We start from the raw sequence: 16,980 nt of genomic DNA on the forward strand, positions 1-16,980 counted from the left end.
ATCTAATTTATTATCAATGCATTTCTCACCACATCTCTTCCTTACGTCACTGCCCAGTATTTTCATCCCGTACATATTTCACTGCCCCTTCCTCCCAGGTGTTCCAACAATGCTTCTCAGATTTACAAACCTCATCCCTTCGGCACCCTGAGGGCCCAGGGAGTTAAGAGGTCAGTAGCCACCCTATTTTTTGGAAATGGGAGGAGAAACTCAAAGGTGCTTTTATCATCATGAACGACCTAGTAACTGCAGACAAAGCACCTGGATTCCTCTCCCAGGTTTCAGTTCTTTCTATTGAAGCAGCATGTGTAGCTACCATCTCCTCCCCTCGCCAAGGACAGGGCCCGCCAGACCCACCCAGCAGTGTCAGCTCAGCAGCGTCCCAGGATCCCCATGAGTCCCTTGTGACTCAGAGGCCCTGGGTGTGGCACAGGCCGTGCATGGCCCGGAAACCAGGCAGGATGTGTGTGTCTCCTAGTGCTCTCCTGACATGCCGGGATGAGTTGCTGTCTCCAAAGGATTGTCCAGTTTGTGTTTCCAGTGGGATGAGGCTGAATTGGGATTCCTTAGAGATGAAAATTGAACTTTAATATGCAAGTGTACCCTTTAACCAGTTTCCTCTTCTCTACTTTGAGGTCTGCTTTAAACAAAAATCACCAAAAGCCTTGGTAGACAGTGTTGTATGCCATGCATACAAATGATCTGATGTCTTTTTCTCCCTTTCAGTGCTTCAGTTTGGGTCAATGTTTGTTCCTTGGTACAAGGATGACCTTTCACAATACTTGCCTTTGACCGGAGGGGACGCTCCTCACTGTAACTGTCACAGCTCCCTCCCTACCGTCTCCCTGAACAGGTCTTTCCTCCACACTGACCCCAGAAGCCCCCCAGGACAGGCAAGGGGTCTGCCTGCTTTCCTTCCATCCTTCCTTCCAGATACTTTAAAAATAGCTTTAGTGGGAAAAAACACTTGGGTAGTAGTTAAGAGGATGTGTGAATTCAGTCCCCAGGGGACTGAAGGCCTCATTCCCCGGGTCAGAGCTGGCTCCTGTGGTCAGTGTGTGATTGGCGGTTTCCAGCTTGCATTAGTCCGTACTGCCCGTGGCTGTTCATTACCACAGATGACCAGCACTGCTCTGGGAATCCCTTGTTCTGCATGTGTCTCAGGTGGGCCGCAGCAGGGCCTGGGAGCTGCCTTTCCATAGCATTTCGCAGGGTGGGGATACACACAGACAGAAGCTGGGCATTTATGCTGCAGCAGAGGCTGCAATCTCAGGGCCACTGTGTTTGCAGCAAGAGGGCCTGGCGGCGGGCTGGCCCCCTTCGGCAGCTCCCATCTTGCTGGACTCCAGCCTGGAAGGCACAGTTCATCTTAAATAGGAATGAGCAGAGGACTGGACAACTGGAGTCGACTTGTCAGCCCAGGGTGCTGAAGCTAACAGTGGCCACTTGACTAATTTGGCAAGTTAATAAGTCGGTGTATTCTAACTCGGGTGGAGTCTACTCCACCTCCAGGCTCCCGTTCATTCCTGGAGGCCACTGAAATGTTTCTCTCATGTCCTTCCTTTGTACCCCCCCCTACCCCCACCCCCGCCCACTTTCTCAGGGAGCAGCCAGCCTCTCTGCATTTAAAAGCACCCGTTCTAGCATTGTGCGGCTTCCCCAGCTCCCTCATGTCACCTCTGTTCTGGTGTGTTTGGCTCAGGCAGATCCAGTCAGTGCTTGAGCCGGTCGGGTCCCAGCTGGATGAGGTAGCAGGCAAAGCTGACTCCCTAGTCAGCCTGCTCAGGTCCTCCCTGTGCTTTCAGCTGCAGCGGGTAGCAGATATGACGCGGGTCTGGGAGTGGCCCATGACTGGCAGGCATGTGGCCCGTGACTGGCAGGCATGCCTGCTTCCAGGCCCCCGGCTCTAAGCCATGTCTGCTGAGCTTTCTGCCTCCTCTTCCTGTAAAGGGTTACATGGGTTCTTTATAAGTCAGGCCTTGCAGCTGATTTCCGTTTTGAGCCGGAGATCTAGATCTCTCTTCCTGTTGGACATTTCTCTCTTCCTGTTGGACAATGTTGGACATTTTCAACTAAGAACTTTTTTTGGAGACTATAGAGATGAACAAAATTAACACTGGTCAAAGTCTAAATACCTAACAATAGGGGATAATTCAAATAAATTATGATAAATACATTTGATGGATATTAGTTTTTATATAAGAAAGCACTTCTGTAGCAAGTGAAACAAGCAGGTCGCAAATTGTCTATACATTATAATCACTCCTGTTACAAAACAAAGAAAAAGATAGATGGGAAAACTCCAAAATATTAACATTGGTTATCTGGGGGGCATGGGAGTACAGGTGGTGAGATATTTATCTCTTCTATATTTCCTCATTTTCTACAGTGATCATGTATTAACTATTTTATAATTAGAAACAATGTTTTTAAGTCTTAGTTCAAGAAAAATACATCAGGGAAAGGGGGCAAAGAATCTCTTCAGAGGTGCTTATGGCAGCTCCCTGAGTATACTCCGCGTTATAGATTGCTCGGTTCTCCCTTTCCCCATTAATACATTTGTTGAGGGCAGGGAGAGCTCTTACCTGCTTTTGTGCCCCCCTCCTGCAGCCTGTATGGCCCCATCCTTCACCAAAATGTCACCTCAGTTAATTCAGGGGACGTGAGACAGAGCTGTGCCTGGCCCTGTGACTCCTGTCAGCAGGAGCCCTGTGAGTAATCCTCTCACACCTCCCCCTGCCCCTCCTTGCCGTGGGTTTGAATCAGCGAGTCGGGCGTGGGCCGTGCCTCTCTCTGCAGGTGCGGCCTTGTGCTCTGTTCTGAGGGAGCAGAGCCTCCCGGTGTCTGCACGCCCACCTTGTGGGGCCGCTTTGTTCCTGGATGCCTCGGGAGGGAGACAGGGCACCTGTGGGCCGAGCCAGAACAGCTGGGAATCCATGGCATCTGCTTTGCCTGCCCCAATGGCAGCCAGTGGAGCTGACTCCTCACTTCTCTGTCCGTCTCTCCCACCTCTGGCCTGCAGGTGTTTGCAGAGCTATGGAAGAGGGAAGGGAAGACTCCAGCGCAGATTGTTTCAGAAAAGAAGCTTGAACTGATGCAGGATCGAGAGACACTGGAACAGCTGTGCCACGCCACGATGGAGCAACATCCGCACGTGGTAAGGAGCACCCAAAGGGGGAAGAGCGTCTTCTTGTGCAGCTGGAGGGGCCGCCCTCCTGGCCAGCAGAGGGCCAGGATGCGGACACGGCCCACAGCCTGTCCACTGCTCCCTGCGGCAGCCCACAGGCACTTCCTTATCATGGCCCAGTTGCAGCAATAATTCCTTAAGTATTTTTGTCCGTGTTTAGCTAAGGTCAAGAGGTGAAATTAGGTGATATTGGAAAAACACAACTTCCTAAGGAATAGGAAAATTCACCCCTGCAGTTGAATCTCATGAGTTTCAGTTTGAAGGGCTGTTCTCACACTCACTAGATCCAAGGTTTGGCTCCCCAGGCGAGCTGTCCTCTCCCAGGGTTGGCCTTTTGAATCTGCTGTGGCTAGCTCTGCCTTACAAGGAGGACCTCTCAATAATAAACCAGCAGGCATGACTGCAGAGTGGGGGGAAGACAGGGAAACACTGTAGCTTCATGCCTTTAAGAAGTGGGAAGAAAGGCAGAAAGGAAAATTATTTGTAAATTATGGAGGAAATCCTTGACAGGAGCATAGCTGAAAACCAAGTAATTTTGTATTCTGAGCATAGAACAAAATAGAAAACAAAACAGAAAAGGTGCAGTGAGGAGTCTCCCTCCCTCCCCAAGCCTAATCATGTTGTCTAGAGAGATTGGTCAGTGGGGAAAAGGATCCCTAGCACCTCTATCAGAAGAATACACCCCCCACCCCCGCCCATCAGCTTCCAGGCACACTGACCGCGCTGTACTCCCGTGAGGAAAACGAGCTTGCACTGCGTCTCGGCAGTCGCCACCCTCCTGCGTCATCTGTAGTGTCTGATAAGGACACACCTTTAGTTTCAGACTCGTTCTGCGGCACTGAGTGCAAATACTCAGCGTCACTGCTGAGCAGAATGCTGCAGAGTGGGAGGTCGGAGCGGGCAGCCCTGACGGTCGGTGGCGACGTGATAGAAACTCAGCACCTCCTGCCTTTGTTGTCCCCCCTCCGTCCCAGCACAGCGCTCTGGGTGAGGGGCTGTTCTGTGCAGAGAGTGGGTGGAGGAGGAAAGCCATGCATTTCTGTGCCTGCTGAACACCCCGGAGGATGAGAGGGGCACCACACTGATTAGACCAGAGCACTCATCTCAGCGAGGGTCCTCACGCCCATCTGTGGGCAGCTCTTCGTGTCACTGCCGCCCAGGGGGCCAGCTTCTCCGGACCAGTCACTCGTGGTCCCTCAGGGTCCTCCTGTCCATTTCAGCCAGAAGGCCAAGGAGCAATGTCTCCTTTGACAGGAGCCTAGAAACCTCCTCAGACTCACCCCTCCCCTTTTATATCTGGTACTGAAAGGAAAAACAAGCTGTTTCAGTAAACATCAGCCTGAATGTAGGGTCTCTTTAGATGTGCGTCTCTTCATTTTCTCCCCTAAAACATTTTCTTCTCTGTCTTTGAAGGTGATGGATATGAAGAATGGAAACCCCAGAGCTATAAATAAACTGATCGGGTTGGTCCGAAAAGCGACTCTCAGCCGAGCAGACCCGACAGTGATCAAGGAGATACTAGAGAAGAAGCTGTCGCCGTGAGATGTTCTGGGTCCCCCTGCCTGAGGGAGGACAGTGCAGCTCACCGTGCCGCAGCACCGGAGCTGTGAGACCTGACGTCCCGGCGTCTCAGTGCCCGCGCCACCCCGACCCTGCGCCCTGGGGTGCCCCCTCCACAAGACCAGCATCCCTGTGTGCGTCATGACCTCCAAGCGGCTCCATCACAGCTGCGGCAGAGGTTAAGCATTAGCACTTTCTAGCGCTTAATAATTCTGAACTAAATGAAACATACTGTTTCAAATACTGTTACCTTTCTTAGAAAACTTCATTCTGCAGTTCCTTCAACAACTATTTCTGGGCCCATCCTAAGGGCCAGCTTCGTTCTAGGTGCTGGGGACGAGCAGTGATCAAGACACCAGAATCTGGATGCAGTGTTTCAGACCTAAAACTAGGTTAATGAAGAGGCAGACAGAGCAAAATAAGTTCATTGATGTAGCGGAAACACACGTGTGTTTCGGGAGGTTGCGGAGGGCAGGGCAGGAGGACGTTAGTCATATATTAGGTATTAGTGCTATTCCCCCAACCATTGAGGGCAAGTGATGCCGCTCGTTCAACCCCCTAGGAGTCCCAGGAGGCAGAGGTCTGAGAATAAATCACATTGTTTTTCTTTTTTTGTAAAATAGACAACAGAAATTTTGAAATAAATTTAATGAATAAAATATATACTGAAATATCACATAAAAAATTAACTTACACTTCAAAGATTGTGCAGTTGACAATTCCACCCCCCCCCCCAGGCCAAAAAAAGATAAAGATAAGCTGTAACATTAGTTTTGCCTGGAAAGAATAAGATTATAAACTAGAGAATCAAAATCTTGACCTTTAACAGTAATTGTGATACGGCTGACAGTATGTCCACGAAAGCTGGGTCGCCTTCACCCTGTTCTCATGACAATAATACTATTTCTCTCAATCGCTCTGGGGCGCCCCTTTCTTTGTTCACTGTATGCCTTTGTTACCACTGACTCACAATGCTGAAAGACCCGTTTTACAAATGCTGTTTTTTAAAAGCACATTTCAGACTGTGACCTAAATAAGAACACCACTTTCGGAGGCCCTGATCTTACACTGGATTCTTCCGCCTACCAAGAGGAAGACACATTTCCATCATGAGCAGTGCTCCGTGCAGCTGGGGAACGGGGGGAAAGTTGACCTGCCCCATCACCAGGTTAGCAATTAACGATTACAGACAATTGGGCAGGACTTCCCCCACTGGGAGTAACGAGAGGGGTGTCCCGCTTACCCAGCCGAAAAAGCAGGGACAGAAGGGAGGCCAGGGGTGCGGTCCATTTCAGACAAGCATGAAGGTTTAAAAAAACAACTTTTTTAAAAAAATTACTGATTTAGAATTATGAGAATAGGTTCCATCACCCAGGAAGCCATGTGCCCCTCCCACGTGCTGTCACAATACTGAAAACTACTGGGCCCAAAGGTAAAATATTTTCATTAAGCCTCATTTCGAGAAGAAAGGCAGAGTCAGTTCTCGCTCCTCACAAGTGTCTATGAATTACAGACGGGCAATGGTGGTCTGAGATTGGAATCAAGGAATGCTTGTTTTGTAAGAATAAGGTTTAGTTTTGTTTTACAAACTCCATTTTCACCAAAGGTCTAGGTTCTTAGTCATCAAAGTTTACAGAAAGCACTTCCCAGACCACTTTAAATCAAAGGCTTGAATGGAGTAGGGGCAGCCAGAGGAAGATGGTTTATCAAAGCTATTAGGTCAAGTGCAAACTGTATTATCGACTGACCATTTCCAGAGAAACGTGCCAATATTAAATCAGTTGATCTTTATCACACTTACTGTCCAGCTCTGACAACTGCCTGTGGTCCTGAATGCCCACTTCTCAGATCCTCAAAATCAGACTGTTATGTCATTATAACTGCTAATAAATATATATATATATCAAACTACAGCTCAGATATCTTAACTTGGAACCTGACTAGACATTCGAAAGATATGTTTACATAACACCCTAAGAAATTCACAAAGTATGGCTGTGCTCATAAATGGGCCTCAGTGAAATACAATTTTAAATACTTTTTTTGCATGAGTATGACTTTGGTTTGCTCTTCAGGGGCAAATCTCATTAAAATGTATGAGTTGGCGCCATAGGTGAAGCCACTGCCATCTGTCATTGCAATCCACACACCTGTAAGCTGGGAGGGGAAAGTTCTGGAGAACTGGCTCTCCCCTAGGTCAGCCTGAGCCAGCTCTGCCTGGTCGGGTCCAAACCATGTGTCCTGTTGCTTGAGGAGGTTGGCTGGTTGGGTCTGGTGGGAGGCTAGGAATGCCAGCCTCAGCACTCAGCATGCTCCCTGGCACCGAGTAAGTATTTAGTAAAAGTTCATTAAATTTATAAAATGAAATTAATGGACAGCCTTTGGTGGGGCCCCTCTGTATGAGTGGCTTGTATTGCCAAATTAGCAGGCTTTTAAACTCTGGAAATCTGGGTCTAGGAAGGAGCTTCTTGACTGGCCAGGCTTATGCATTAAGAAGAACTTCTATTCCTATCTCTCAAGGTACAAGTAGCCCAGGAAAAAGAACTTAGACCATTATTTATGCCGAGTTAAGGATGTTTTAGCTAAGCTCTACCACCACCACAATAATTTTTGTAATTATTGACAATCTGGAAGAAGGCTATGAAATTTTTGCAAATACATACCCTCCTAGAGCTTTGAGTTATTTAGTTGGTTAATTCAATATATAGCTTATGGCTATGACCTACAATTTATGTTGTATTTTTCATTTCTATTGAATTTAGTTGCATCATTTCAAGGATTCTACATAGTGACTGGGGGAAAAACAGTATCTGAAAGGCCATGCTATTTACCCATTATCAAAGGCAGCGTGGAAATGGCTGCCATGCTTCAGATTGTAGACAAATGCACATGGATTATTGGTGAAGAGCGCTGACCCTCGGTTATGAGACGGAAAGCAGCTGGTTGAAATCTTCTCTTATTGCCTCCCTTAGTCCAACAACTTAGCAAAAACCATGTAAAGTAAGATCGTCGATACCAAATTCTGTCTTTTAAAGTGTTTCCAGGGCAAAATAGGGCATTGTTACAGGTGGGTCTTATGTAGACTTGTCCCAATGAAAAGTCAGCTGACCCACTAAGAAACAGACTTCTGCAGCCTCAGCTCCATAGAATTTCTAATCTGGCCTAAGAACTTCCCTCCCCCTTGTCAGGTTCTGAAATGACAGGGTAAACCTAAGTTCCCCAAAAGATGCCTGAAATACGTATCACACTCATGCTGACAGAACCTACTGGCAGTCTTGTTACTTGTGTAGGTGACAGTGAGTTAGGTTCACTCACTTGTTGTAAAACAGGAACAACATTCACAAGGACCCCACGGGATAGGAAGGGTCTTCATCCATTTAGGATTCTAAGTACAGAGGCCAAAGAACTGAAGGCTTCCCCCAACCTTCTCCCTGTCCTTTTCCTCATAGAACCTCACCAAAGATTTTCCACTAAAGCCCAATAAAAGCAATTCTTCATGTCCCAGAGCTCTTTCTTTAAAAAAAAGTTTATATGATGATCATTCAAAAAAAAAGTCAAGTCCATTTTCTTAAAATAGTTTTCTCAGATATGATTTAAGAATGGAGTATAAATGGGCTTGACAGGGTTCTGTTTTAAGCTGTTATTTAATGGAGAATTAGTGTTGTGTGTTCTATAGATTGATGGTTGAAGCACGAAGGGGTCTGAGAATATCTCCTTAATGACTTAGCTACCAGAAGACCGCTGCTTCCAGGAAGAGCTAATACTGCAAAGCTGGCTGAGATTCGCAGCGAGCCACGAATGACACTGGCCTGGACCAATGACGTACAGTAATAGCTATCCCACAATAAGCTGTTTCATAAAAATAGCAAGCATGACAGCCATTTCAGTAAACACAGGGCTGGTAATTAGCAATTAAATTGAACTGCCCTTAAATGAGAACTGGAGCATATGCTGCAGACATTTAACGTCACACCAAGGACATGTCCCACCCCTGCTTGGGCGGCACGTCCCTCATGAAAGTAACCGAGACACAATGATCTAGATTCAGCAGGGCAGCCCTACTGCAACCCCAAACCTCTAAACGGATTTGGAAATCAACCCACACGACCACTGCAACCAAGCTGATTCAAAGACATCAAAAACAACTTTCAACCCTGAACACCAGTAGCGCCCCAAATTGAACAGGCAACCCAAATACTCGTGTATCCTGTTTCTAGATTCTATTCCTAAGAGGATGCTCTGCTGACAACACGCTGGCCCCATGCTGTCTTAATGGACTGAAAACCAACTATATCAGACCTAAATGAAAGCCATTTGCTGAGGAAACAGTGCTGCTGAAAACCCGTAAAAGAACTGAACGCATCCTCCCTACAGGTGACAGACATGGATTCCAACCCCAGCACATCAAAGTATCCTCCACAATAACACGTAGGAAATGGGGACAATTTCACAATTCTCTAAATACCAGGAAAAGGAAGTATCTATTGATAAAGAAAATCCCACCTCTAATTGGTTACTCTAGCATCCCCATTTCATGGTTGAGAAATTATAATTTACCCCCATGAAACTGTATTTTAGGCTAAACTCAAATTTCTTTGTTTAAAAATTTAAGAACATTTCCTTGGCCATTTCCAAAAATCAGTTTTAAACACCCCACTGCTCTCATACACACTGAACCACAAAATTCACTCCGTCTGGAACTTGCCCTCCGTCCCTGACTTATGACTTGAGGTCAATGTCGTGATATCCCAGGAATCCCTGACTGCCCAGGACCATCGGCTGGGCACAGTGATGCCGCCCTCGGGCAGGTCTGCGTCCGCTGTGTCTCCCACAAGTAGCACCGTGTTTGACGTGGGAGCCCATCCACATGGAAAAGTGTTCACAATCTTGGGCCACATTTGAAAGCATGCCAAGTCGCTTTAAATTTTCCCCCAAAACTCATTACAAAAAAGATATTTCTAAGGACCTCCCCTACTACTTTATGACTGGAATATTCTACTTCATGACCAGGATTTTTCCCCCACCCAGGAGTTCCCATCGTCACCCAGCTGATGTACAGTATCTTCGTATCTACCTAGATCCTCCAAACCCCTCAGGAGTTGCTCTTTTCCTGTTTATAGCCTCAGAGTTCTGTTGTTTTTCCTCTGACACGTCCACACCATTCCCTGAGCCATCCTTACCTAGCCAACCGGGCTGTTTTACTCAACCGCATGGGCATGGGCTTTCCAGTTCTCTATAATGTATTTCCAGTTCAATTTTCTGACTTCATTTTAAAAAACCCTGGACACAGTACTCAGGAGGAGGGCTGCAGTGGTTTCACACACAAGAACCAGTTTCCGACTCCAAACAGAGAGGGTTACCAGCGTCAGTTTGCCACCAGCACCCCCATGGGAGGTGATATTCCTGCTTCTCACCCCACACGGTGCTCATTGTCCTCCTTTAGAAAGGAGTTTCCTTCTGAAAAAAACGAGAGTCGCCTACTGAAAAACCACTGTGAGGGACAAATCAGTCTCTTTCCCAAAGGGCACCTTCCACAAAGGGGACGAAGGTGTCCTCTAATAAAGCTACATGGACTCAAGAAAAATCAACACCATCACCAGATAACGGAGTGAAGTGCAAATCAAACCTAAAAGCTAAAGAATACAGTTGCCAGGTGTGAGTTTAGCTTTTACATACCTGGTAATAAACCCAAACTGGAAGACAAATACTTGTGCAAAACAAAGGATAACTTACAGCTTAAGTTCCATCTTTCTGCTCCTCTTTCACTCCCTTAAGCCACCTTCTCTTCCAGTGGAGACCTGTGGGTTGTGCAAATACCCGCTGGCGCCAGGAAGCCAAGAGCAGGCTCGTTTGCTGGGCCGCAGAGGTCCTGGCTGCTGTACCACAGCTGGGCAAAGCATTTTTCAAAACATATAAATTGAAGTCAGAAATACATAATGAGTTGGTATCTTTGGTTTTTTCTCAGACTCAGAAACACTGTGAAGCTGGCTCCTAAGGGGCTCCCAGGCCAGGCCAGACCTCCTGGGGTCGTCATTCTACTGGAGACGACCACTGGAGACGTCATTCCACTGGACTAGCTTTTCTCTCACGACAAAGCTGCTTTGAGATCCCTGAACCACAAAAGAGCGGCTTCTGCTCTGCAGGGTCTCATGTGATTCTTTACTCCACTACTAGGGGCCTGATTAAAACCAAAACAATGCTCCTGAGACACAGCACCACACCTGTGGCTGCCCCCCACCCCGGGGGGCTCAGCAGTGATAGTGAGAGACAGAGAGAGAGAGAGAGAGAAACATGCACACTGGGGCTTCCACTTTCCCTCCAAACGGTGAGGCACATGCTCTCTATGTGCTTCTTACCTGCCCAGAATAGAGAGGAGTAGAATTGAATATTCATAATTATCAGCCGTTTAGGGTCTCGGTTTTAGCCCACAATGATTTTGTATTTCCCCCTCGTGGTGGTGGTGTAAGGAGACTGGCTCTATGTATAATGATGCCCTTTGGAGCAGGCTGACAAGCAGCAGAAAGGCACTAATACCTCACACTGGGGCCTCCTAATGAACCCCATTACTTGGAAGGCGGCACTTCTGTGTAGACTGAGTCACCAGCAGGCACTTGGCTTTCCTGGTCTCCCTGTGATCTGTCTGCATGTACATCCCACTTCCCAGAGTGGCCGTACGGTACCTGGTTCTCTACAAAGTGCAACATACTAGAAAAAGCAAACACAATTTAAGGGAACCATCAACGTTTTTACATGTTGCATTTAGTTTATCCTTTATCTCCACTCCATACACCTCCCCATGCCAAAAAAACACACAACAACCCCACTATGAAATTGCATCACCAATTAATCAGTTTTTCATAAAACACTTTAAAAAACGATGATTGTCTTCCTCTATAGGTACATGATACCACGCTTTCTTCATCTGATCAAACTCCTGAAAACCAAAGTAACAGTTTGCATAGGTACATTTCACTTTGTGCAAATCTTACCAAGCTAAGGCTATGTTCAGTGTTTAGGTAGCAATACACTGGATAAAAGAAATCTCTCCAGCAACAGGAAACTGTCTCTGCGTTTCAAGCTCCCTCCGCCAACATCTGACGACCAGGCAGGTAGCTGAGACCAACGATATGCCTGCCCCAGAAGGCAGTTGGGCAGAACCTAAGTCTTGGAAGCAGAATGGAAAGGGCCACATGATATGTGCTTACGAGGTGGAGGCAAGGGGGCTCCATCTTTATCCTTCCCTTTTGTAACATGGAAGCAAAGATGCAGAAGGCAACAGGAGTAGGTGTGCATTCTTCACGTGCTGTGGAAGAGCCAGTCTTCGGACACGGGGCACTTCCAGAAATCATTGAGGCCAGTATGCACTCGTTTGGTACGCTCTAAGCTGCAAGATGAGTGGACTCAGAGGGGAGGGAGAATAATAACAACCGAAAAATCTGAGGAGGAAAAACCGAGCAAAGAAAACCTGCCACAGGAGCAACCAGCTTATGAGACTTACATTCTATACAAAGTAGGGTGGAAAGACCTGGCTAGAGAGAGGAGGTGTACAGAAAATCCCCCTCCCCACAAATCAAGTATTGTCAGGAAATATCAAAGTAGAAATTTTTGTAAGCAGCTTTGCATTTAACATTCAGTCAAGACACTAAAACCTTAAAAAACAAGAACCTCTATTTAAAAAAAAAAAGAAAAAGAAAAAGCTGAAGCTAACAATAGGAGTCTTCAAAGTCACCCAGGATCTTGTAGCACAGAATGGAGTGTTCCTGGGCCAAGGCGGCCAGTTCCTTGAGGAACTCGGGGAAGAGGGCGGCAGCCAGCATGGTGTTCCTCACCGGCAGGGGCAGGCTCGGGGGCACCCCGGCCACCTTGGCTCTGTTCGTCAGGAAGGGCTGAAGCACTCTGGGGGGGCCATCCAAAAGGTTCTTGCCAGTTCCTGTCCTGGAAGCATCCTGAATGGGATCTGAAACCAGAAAGGGACGGTCATGGCGGTCTCTGCTGCCCTGCGCGTCCGCCCTCTTCAGTCAAGTGCTGGGGCAGATGGAGTGTCAGTCGTGGGTTCAGGTCGTCTGACTGACTGAAGTCTGAAGACCCAGCCCTTGAGCAGGCACCTCCGTCCTCTCCGTGGCACACACACACATCTGCCCAGCAGATAACCTCCAGCACAGGGCATGTGATAGACTTTTGTCCCAAATCCTGGAAAAGGAACTTCGTGCAGAAATTGTGATAAGAATTTAGGTTTATCAAGAAAACCTCCATGCCCCAGGCATGACAAGGGGAAAACAATGAAAAAGGCATCTCCTGCCACTGCGTCAAGCAAGTGAAGACTTGGCTCCCCACGATGCTTGCTTAGGGACATCCAGAGGCTCCACCTGCTCTCCCAATGTCCTCGTGTCGGGTGACAGTCCCACCTTTGCCAGCTAAGCCTTGATCACAGAGTGTAGCTGCAGGAGGCAGACTGGGTTACACAAGCCACTCCACGCTCCCTGCAGCTCAGACTCTGGTCCCTGGGGCTCCCTGGTGACCCCCGCCTTCTAGCTGGGACCTCCAGCCTCCGGTGGAGCATAGAACAGAAGAAGCATTTTAAAGGTTGAAAATAATGGAGAGGAAGTTGAGTGCTGGGAAGACCCCCTGGGCGCCGCCCATAACCGTGGGCATCCAGTGCCAGCCTCAATTTAACGAGTGTTTCCAGGGTTTCAATGTCAGTGTCAGTAACCTAGGTCTAATATGGTATGAGCCCAAACTTGAACATATTCAAGTGATTTGCATTTTCATATCAAAGCAGTTTTACTAATTAAAATGGTTCAACGTTCCCCACTATTTAATTCCTGAATATCTGAACATCTGCAGCCTTCATATATTTATAGGAATTATTTATGCCTTCTTCTGCCCCCTACTCTAACAGTCTCATTACTCTTTACAAAGCATTATTTTCAAGCTCTTCATTACTTTGGCCACTCTTCAGGATTCAATCCCATTTCTCAACACTCTTCTCAGAGTGTCGCTTAACTGTAATGCTAAAAATTCTTGACATTTATAGTACTTTCCACAACTCTCCACTATAGTCTTTAGTGTTAAAAAAAAAAAATCCTCCTCTTTACTGCTTTAAATATCCCCTCAGATTAAAGCTTATCACAGTATGTGCCATAAAGAACTAGAGAAGTGGTTGAGAATCTGTCTGCTACCTTTCAGCAGAAACCCACACGTCCTGACAAGAGAGTGAGGGCAAGTTGCTATCACAGAAGTACACCGCCAACCTTAGCACCCCCTTAAGGAGGTCACCCCTTAGCACCCCCACCCTAGCACTCCAGCACTGCAACTCTCCAAAGCACCTGGAGAAGGTCACGAAGGAAGTTGGCCTGGATGCCAGTGGGGAATGGGACACTCGTGGGCACTAATCCCAGACCAAGACTGGCACTGTTTATGTTGCTTCCCTCACCTGGAATTCCCTTCCCTGACATTTCTGCTCCCCCAAATCTTCCTACCGTTAAGAGACACCAGTACAGTGGTTAGGAGCACAGACTATGCCACTGACTGGCTAACATCAGGCGAGTTGCTTGATGTACGTCTCTGTAGTTGAAGGTCATCTGCCAAAAGCTCATCAAGTCATTGTAAGGATGAAACAAGTCCACAGGTCGAACGCACAGTGTCAGCCATCAATTCAGTTGGCAGGACTTCACAAAGCACTTTGTTTCCTGCCTCTACAAGTAAATTCTCTGTTCTATGCTCCCACCCCATTTTATTTACCAGCTAATGCCTACGTTGCTCTTTAGCCTGCGTTGCTGTTGGTGTTTTTTCTCCTCTACCAGACTTTGAGATTCCTGAGAGCTGAGCCCCTACAGGATGCGTCCTTCCCAGCCCCCAACACACTTCCTTATTCCTCGTAGAAGCTGATACACATTTGCTGAATGAATGAGGGAAGGAACTGACAGACATTAGGTCTTCCCCATACCTCAGCTCCCTGGAGCTGATCTGTATTCCTCATTACCATCTTTCTCCTTCAAATTCACTCCTCTTTTCCCCACAAAAAAAGCTTTTTGTGGTTCATTTATCTAGCTTGATCCATGAATTTAAAAAGTGCCATCACTGAGGCTCATTTACCCAGCTTGAATCCAAGACTCAAAGTTATCTTCAGAAACAAAGGCAGGAGAGTGCCCAGCGAGGGAGATGAGGACTAGCAGGGAAATCCTTATAGGGATTCCGTCCTATAAGCATGGATGGGATGGGCGTTTCAGTGTCACAAAGCCCATCAAACTCTCGATTCAAAAACAAAGGGAACTGGTTAGGTCCCTACCTGGCAACTAGCTTATAATGGCTCGGTTTCCTTTTCTGCCAAATGGGACTAATACCTACTTGACCTTCCTTCCAGAGGTAGAAATCAATGAAAGGACTCTGAATATAAGTACAGACAAGTAAATACAACCTCTGTGATTTGGAAAGTATTTGAGGGGAAAATGAAAAGCCTGGCAAGTGGCTGAGCCTCAGAGACAACAGGACGATGTGACAGCTGGCACAGGAAGTCCACCAGCCCTGGAGCAGCAGTCATACAGACTCTTACTTCCATTTGAAGCATTGGTGAGGAGGCCCTTATTTTCCCAGGGCTGCCAGGAGGCCAAGGGATTGCAGGGCCTCCAATGATGGAGCAGCTCTGGCTGCAGGCGCTCGGGTTACACCCTCATACAGGGCTCAACAAACAGGCACAAGCAGAAAGCAGGGAGGAAGGGAAGTGCAAATCAATGACAGAGTCAAGAGTGGTTTTCTGAAATGTTGCCCCGGGTCTGAAAAGCTGCAACAGAGCAAGACTAATATTGGAAAGATTTCAGACATTAAGGAGAGAAATCCGTTACACGCTAATCCCCCTGTCAGTGGTGTTAGACAAAGTGCATGGTACACACACACTGGAAACCCCGATATTCGGCCTTTTACCAGGCTTCTTAATTATAAATTGTTCTGTGTCCCAGATTCAACTCATTTATAGGCAATCACATCATACTCAATGCTTCAGAAGCCAGCTCTGTGCAAAGGGACAGGAACCTTTCTCATTCTATGAGTTTAGAGCTCTTTTAAGTTAAGGGGAGGGTGTCACTCTGCTAATCTGAAAGAAGTTATGAAGTTAATGTAAAAACATCCATGAAAGGAAAATCTTATATCCCAAGAGAAGCTTCCTACAAATCAAAGTCCCTTGAATGTCACAGGCCTTAAAAAGCATCAGCCACAGCTGACTATAATCTGACAACCTTATGTGGTGGGAATGAGCTTCCCGGGGCACGTATCTGGCAGCCATGGTCACAGACGGTCTGCAGGCAGAACGAAGGACAAAGTGTGAGTGACCCCACCACTCTGCACCCCACCAGCCCTGCTGTGATCCTGCCTGACTGACAATGACCAACAGGGCCAACCTGCTGGATGATGGGAAACACAGACTCCACCATCCCCATTACCCCAGCCAGCAGCCAGCATTATATGTGAGGCCATCCCATTCAGAAGCCACCTGCTGATAGCAACACACGAGCCAGTGCAGCCCCAATCAGCTGAACTTAGCCCAGATCAGAACAGCAGTAACCACATGGACTCCTGAGCACTCATAAGTGGCTTTGTTTTAAGCCAGTGTTTTTGCAGTGGTTCGTTACACACTGAAGCTAACTGATACACCTTCTCTTGCAGGGTGAGTGACAGCAACACACTCCCTGTTCAGGAGAAACACAGCTAACCGGCCGACTGTCCAAGTGGCTAGCAGAGGCCAGGTGGGGGTTCCCACAAAGATGCAGGGGCTCCTTTGGTTCCATCCACGGCTTTACCTGCTCTCCTCCAGGGCCAAAGCTTGAAGCTCCTCCCCACCCCATCTGACCAGTGGCACAAGGCCCACCTTCCTTGCAGAATCTGCCTTGCAAGTACCTTAAGAGTCCTTCACAACAAGAGTTCTACAGCCAGAAAGAACTTCAGAAATGGAAAACAAATCCTTCACTTAAAGTCAAGAAACCTGAGGCCCGGTGAGGCTAAGAGACCGAGATCAAGTAGCTACGCAGAGGCAAGGCCAAGCCTTCAGAGTTCCAGGATCTTTCCAGCTTCCTTTAAAGGTGTACACATTGCCCTGAGTTACATTCTGCCTGTCAGAGCGGGTTTCTGATCAAGAGAACTGAGAGCCCCACTCTCTCCACATGTCACCGGCCACAGAGAAGCCTGACTTACCCTGAGATAAGCAAACACCAGTACAATCTGGGGCATTCCCTGCTTTGCAC

The 16,980-nt window shown here is 47.5% G+C and overlaps 2 protein-coding genes across 9 annotated transcripts in view; one reads left to right on the forward strand and one right to left on the reverse strand.

Annotated features, from left to right (window-relative positions):
* GATB (glutamyl-tRNA amidotransferase subunit B) overlaps positions 1 to 6,651 on the forward strand; it is a 78,968-nt gene extending 72,317 nt beyond the window's left edge. For both annotated transcript variants that reach the window (XM_074338446.1, XM_019722812.2), the window contains 2 exons: positions 3,023 to 3,157; positions 4,601 to 6,651. In XM_074338446.1, coding sequence (XP_074194547.1) covers positions 3,023 to 3,157; positions 4,601 to 4,729 — 264 coding nt within the window. In that variant the 3' untranslated portion in view covers positions 4,730 to 6,651. The remainder of the gene's footprint in view (positions 1 to 3,022; positions 3,158 to 4,600) is intronic.
* FHIP1A (FHF complex subunit HOOK interacting protein 1A) overlaps positions 5,377 to 16,980 on the reverse strand; it is a 199,639-nt gene continuing 188,035 nt past the window's right edge. For all 7 annotated transcript variants that reach the window (XM_074338445.1, XM_019722794.2, XM_074338440.1 and 4 more), the window contains one exon: positions 5,377 to 12,704. In XM_074338445.1, coding sequence (XP_074194546.1) covers positions 12,451 to 12,704 — 254 coding nt within the window. In that variant the 3' untranslated portion in view covers positions 5,377 to 12,450. The remainder of the gene's footprint in view (positions 12,705 to 16,980) is intronic.

The sequence above is a fragment of the Rhinolophus sinicus genome, linkage group LG07 (genome assembly GCF_036562045.2).
Source record: "Rhinolophus sinicus isolate RSC01 linkage group LG07, ASM3656204v1, whole genome shotgun sequence".
NCBI lineage: Eukaryota > Metazoa > Chordata > Mammalia > Chiroptera > Rhinolophidae > Rhinolophus > Rhinolophus sinicus.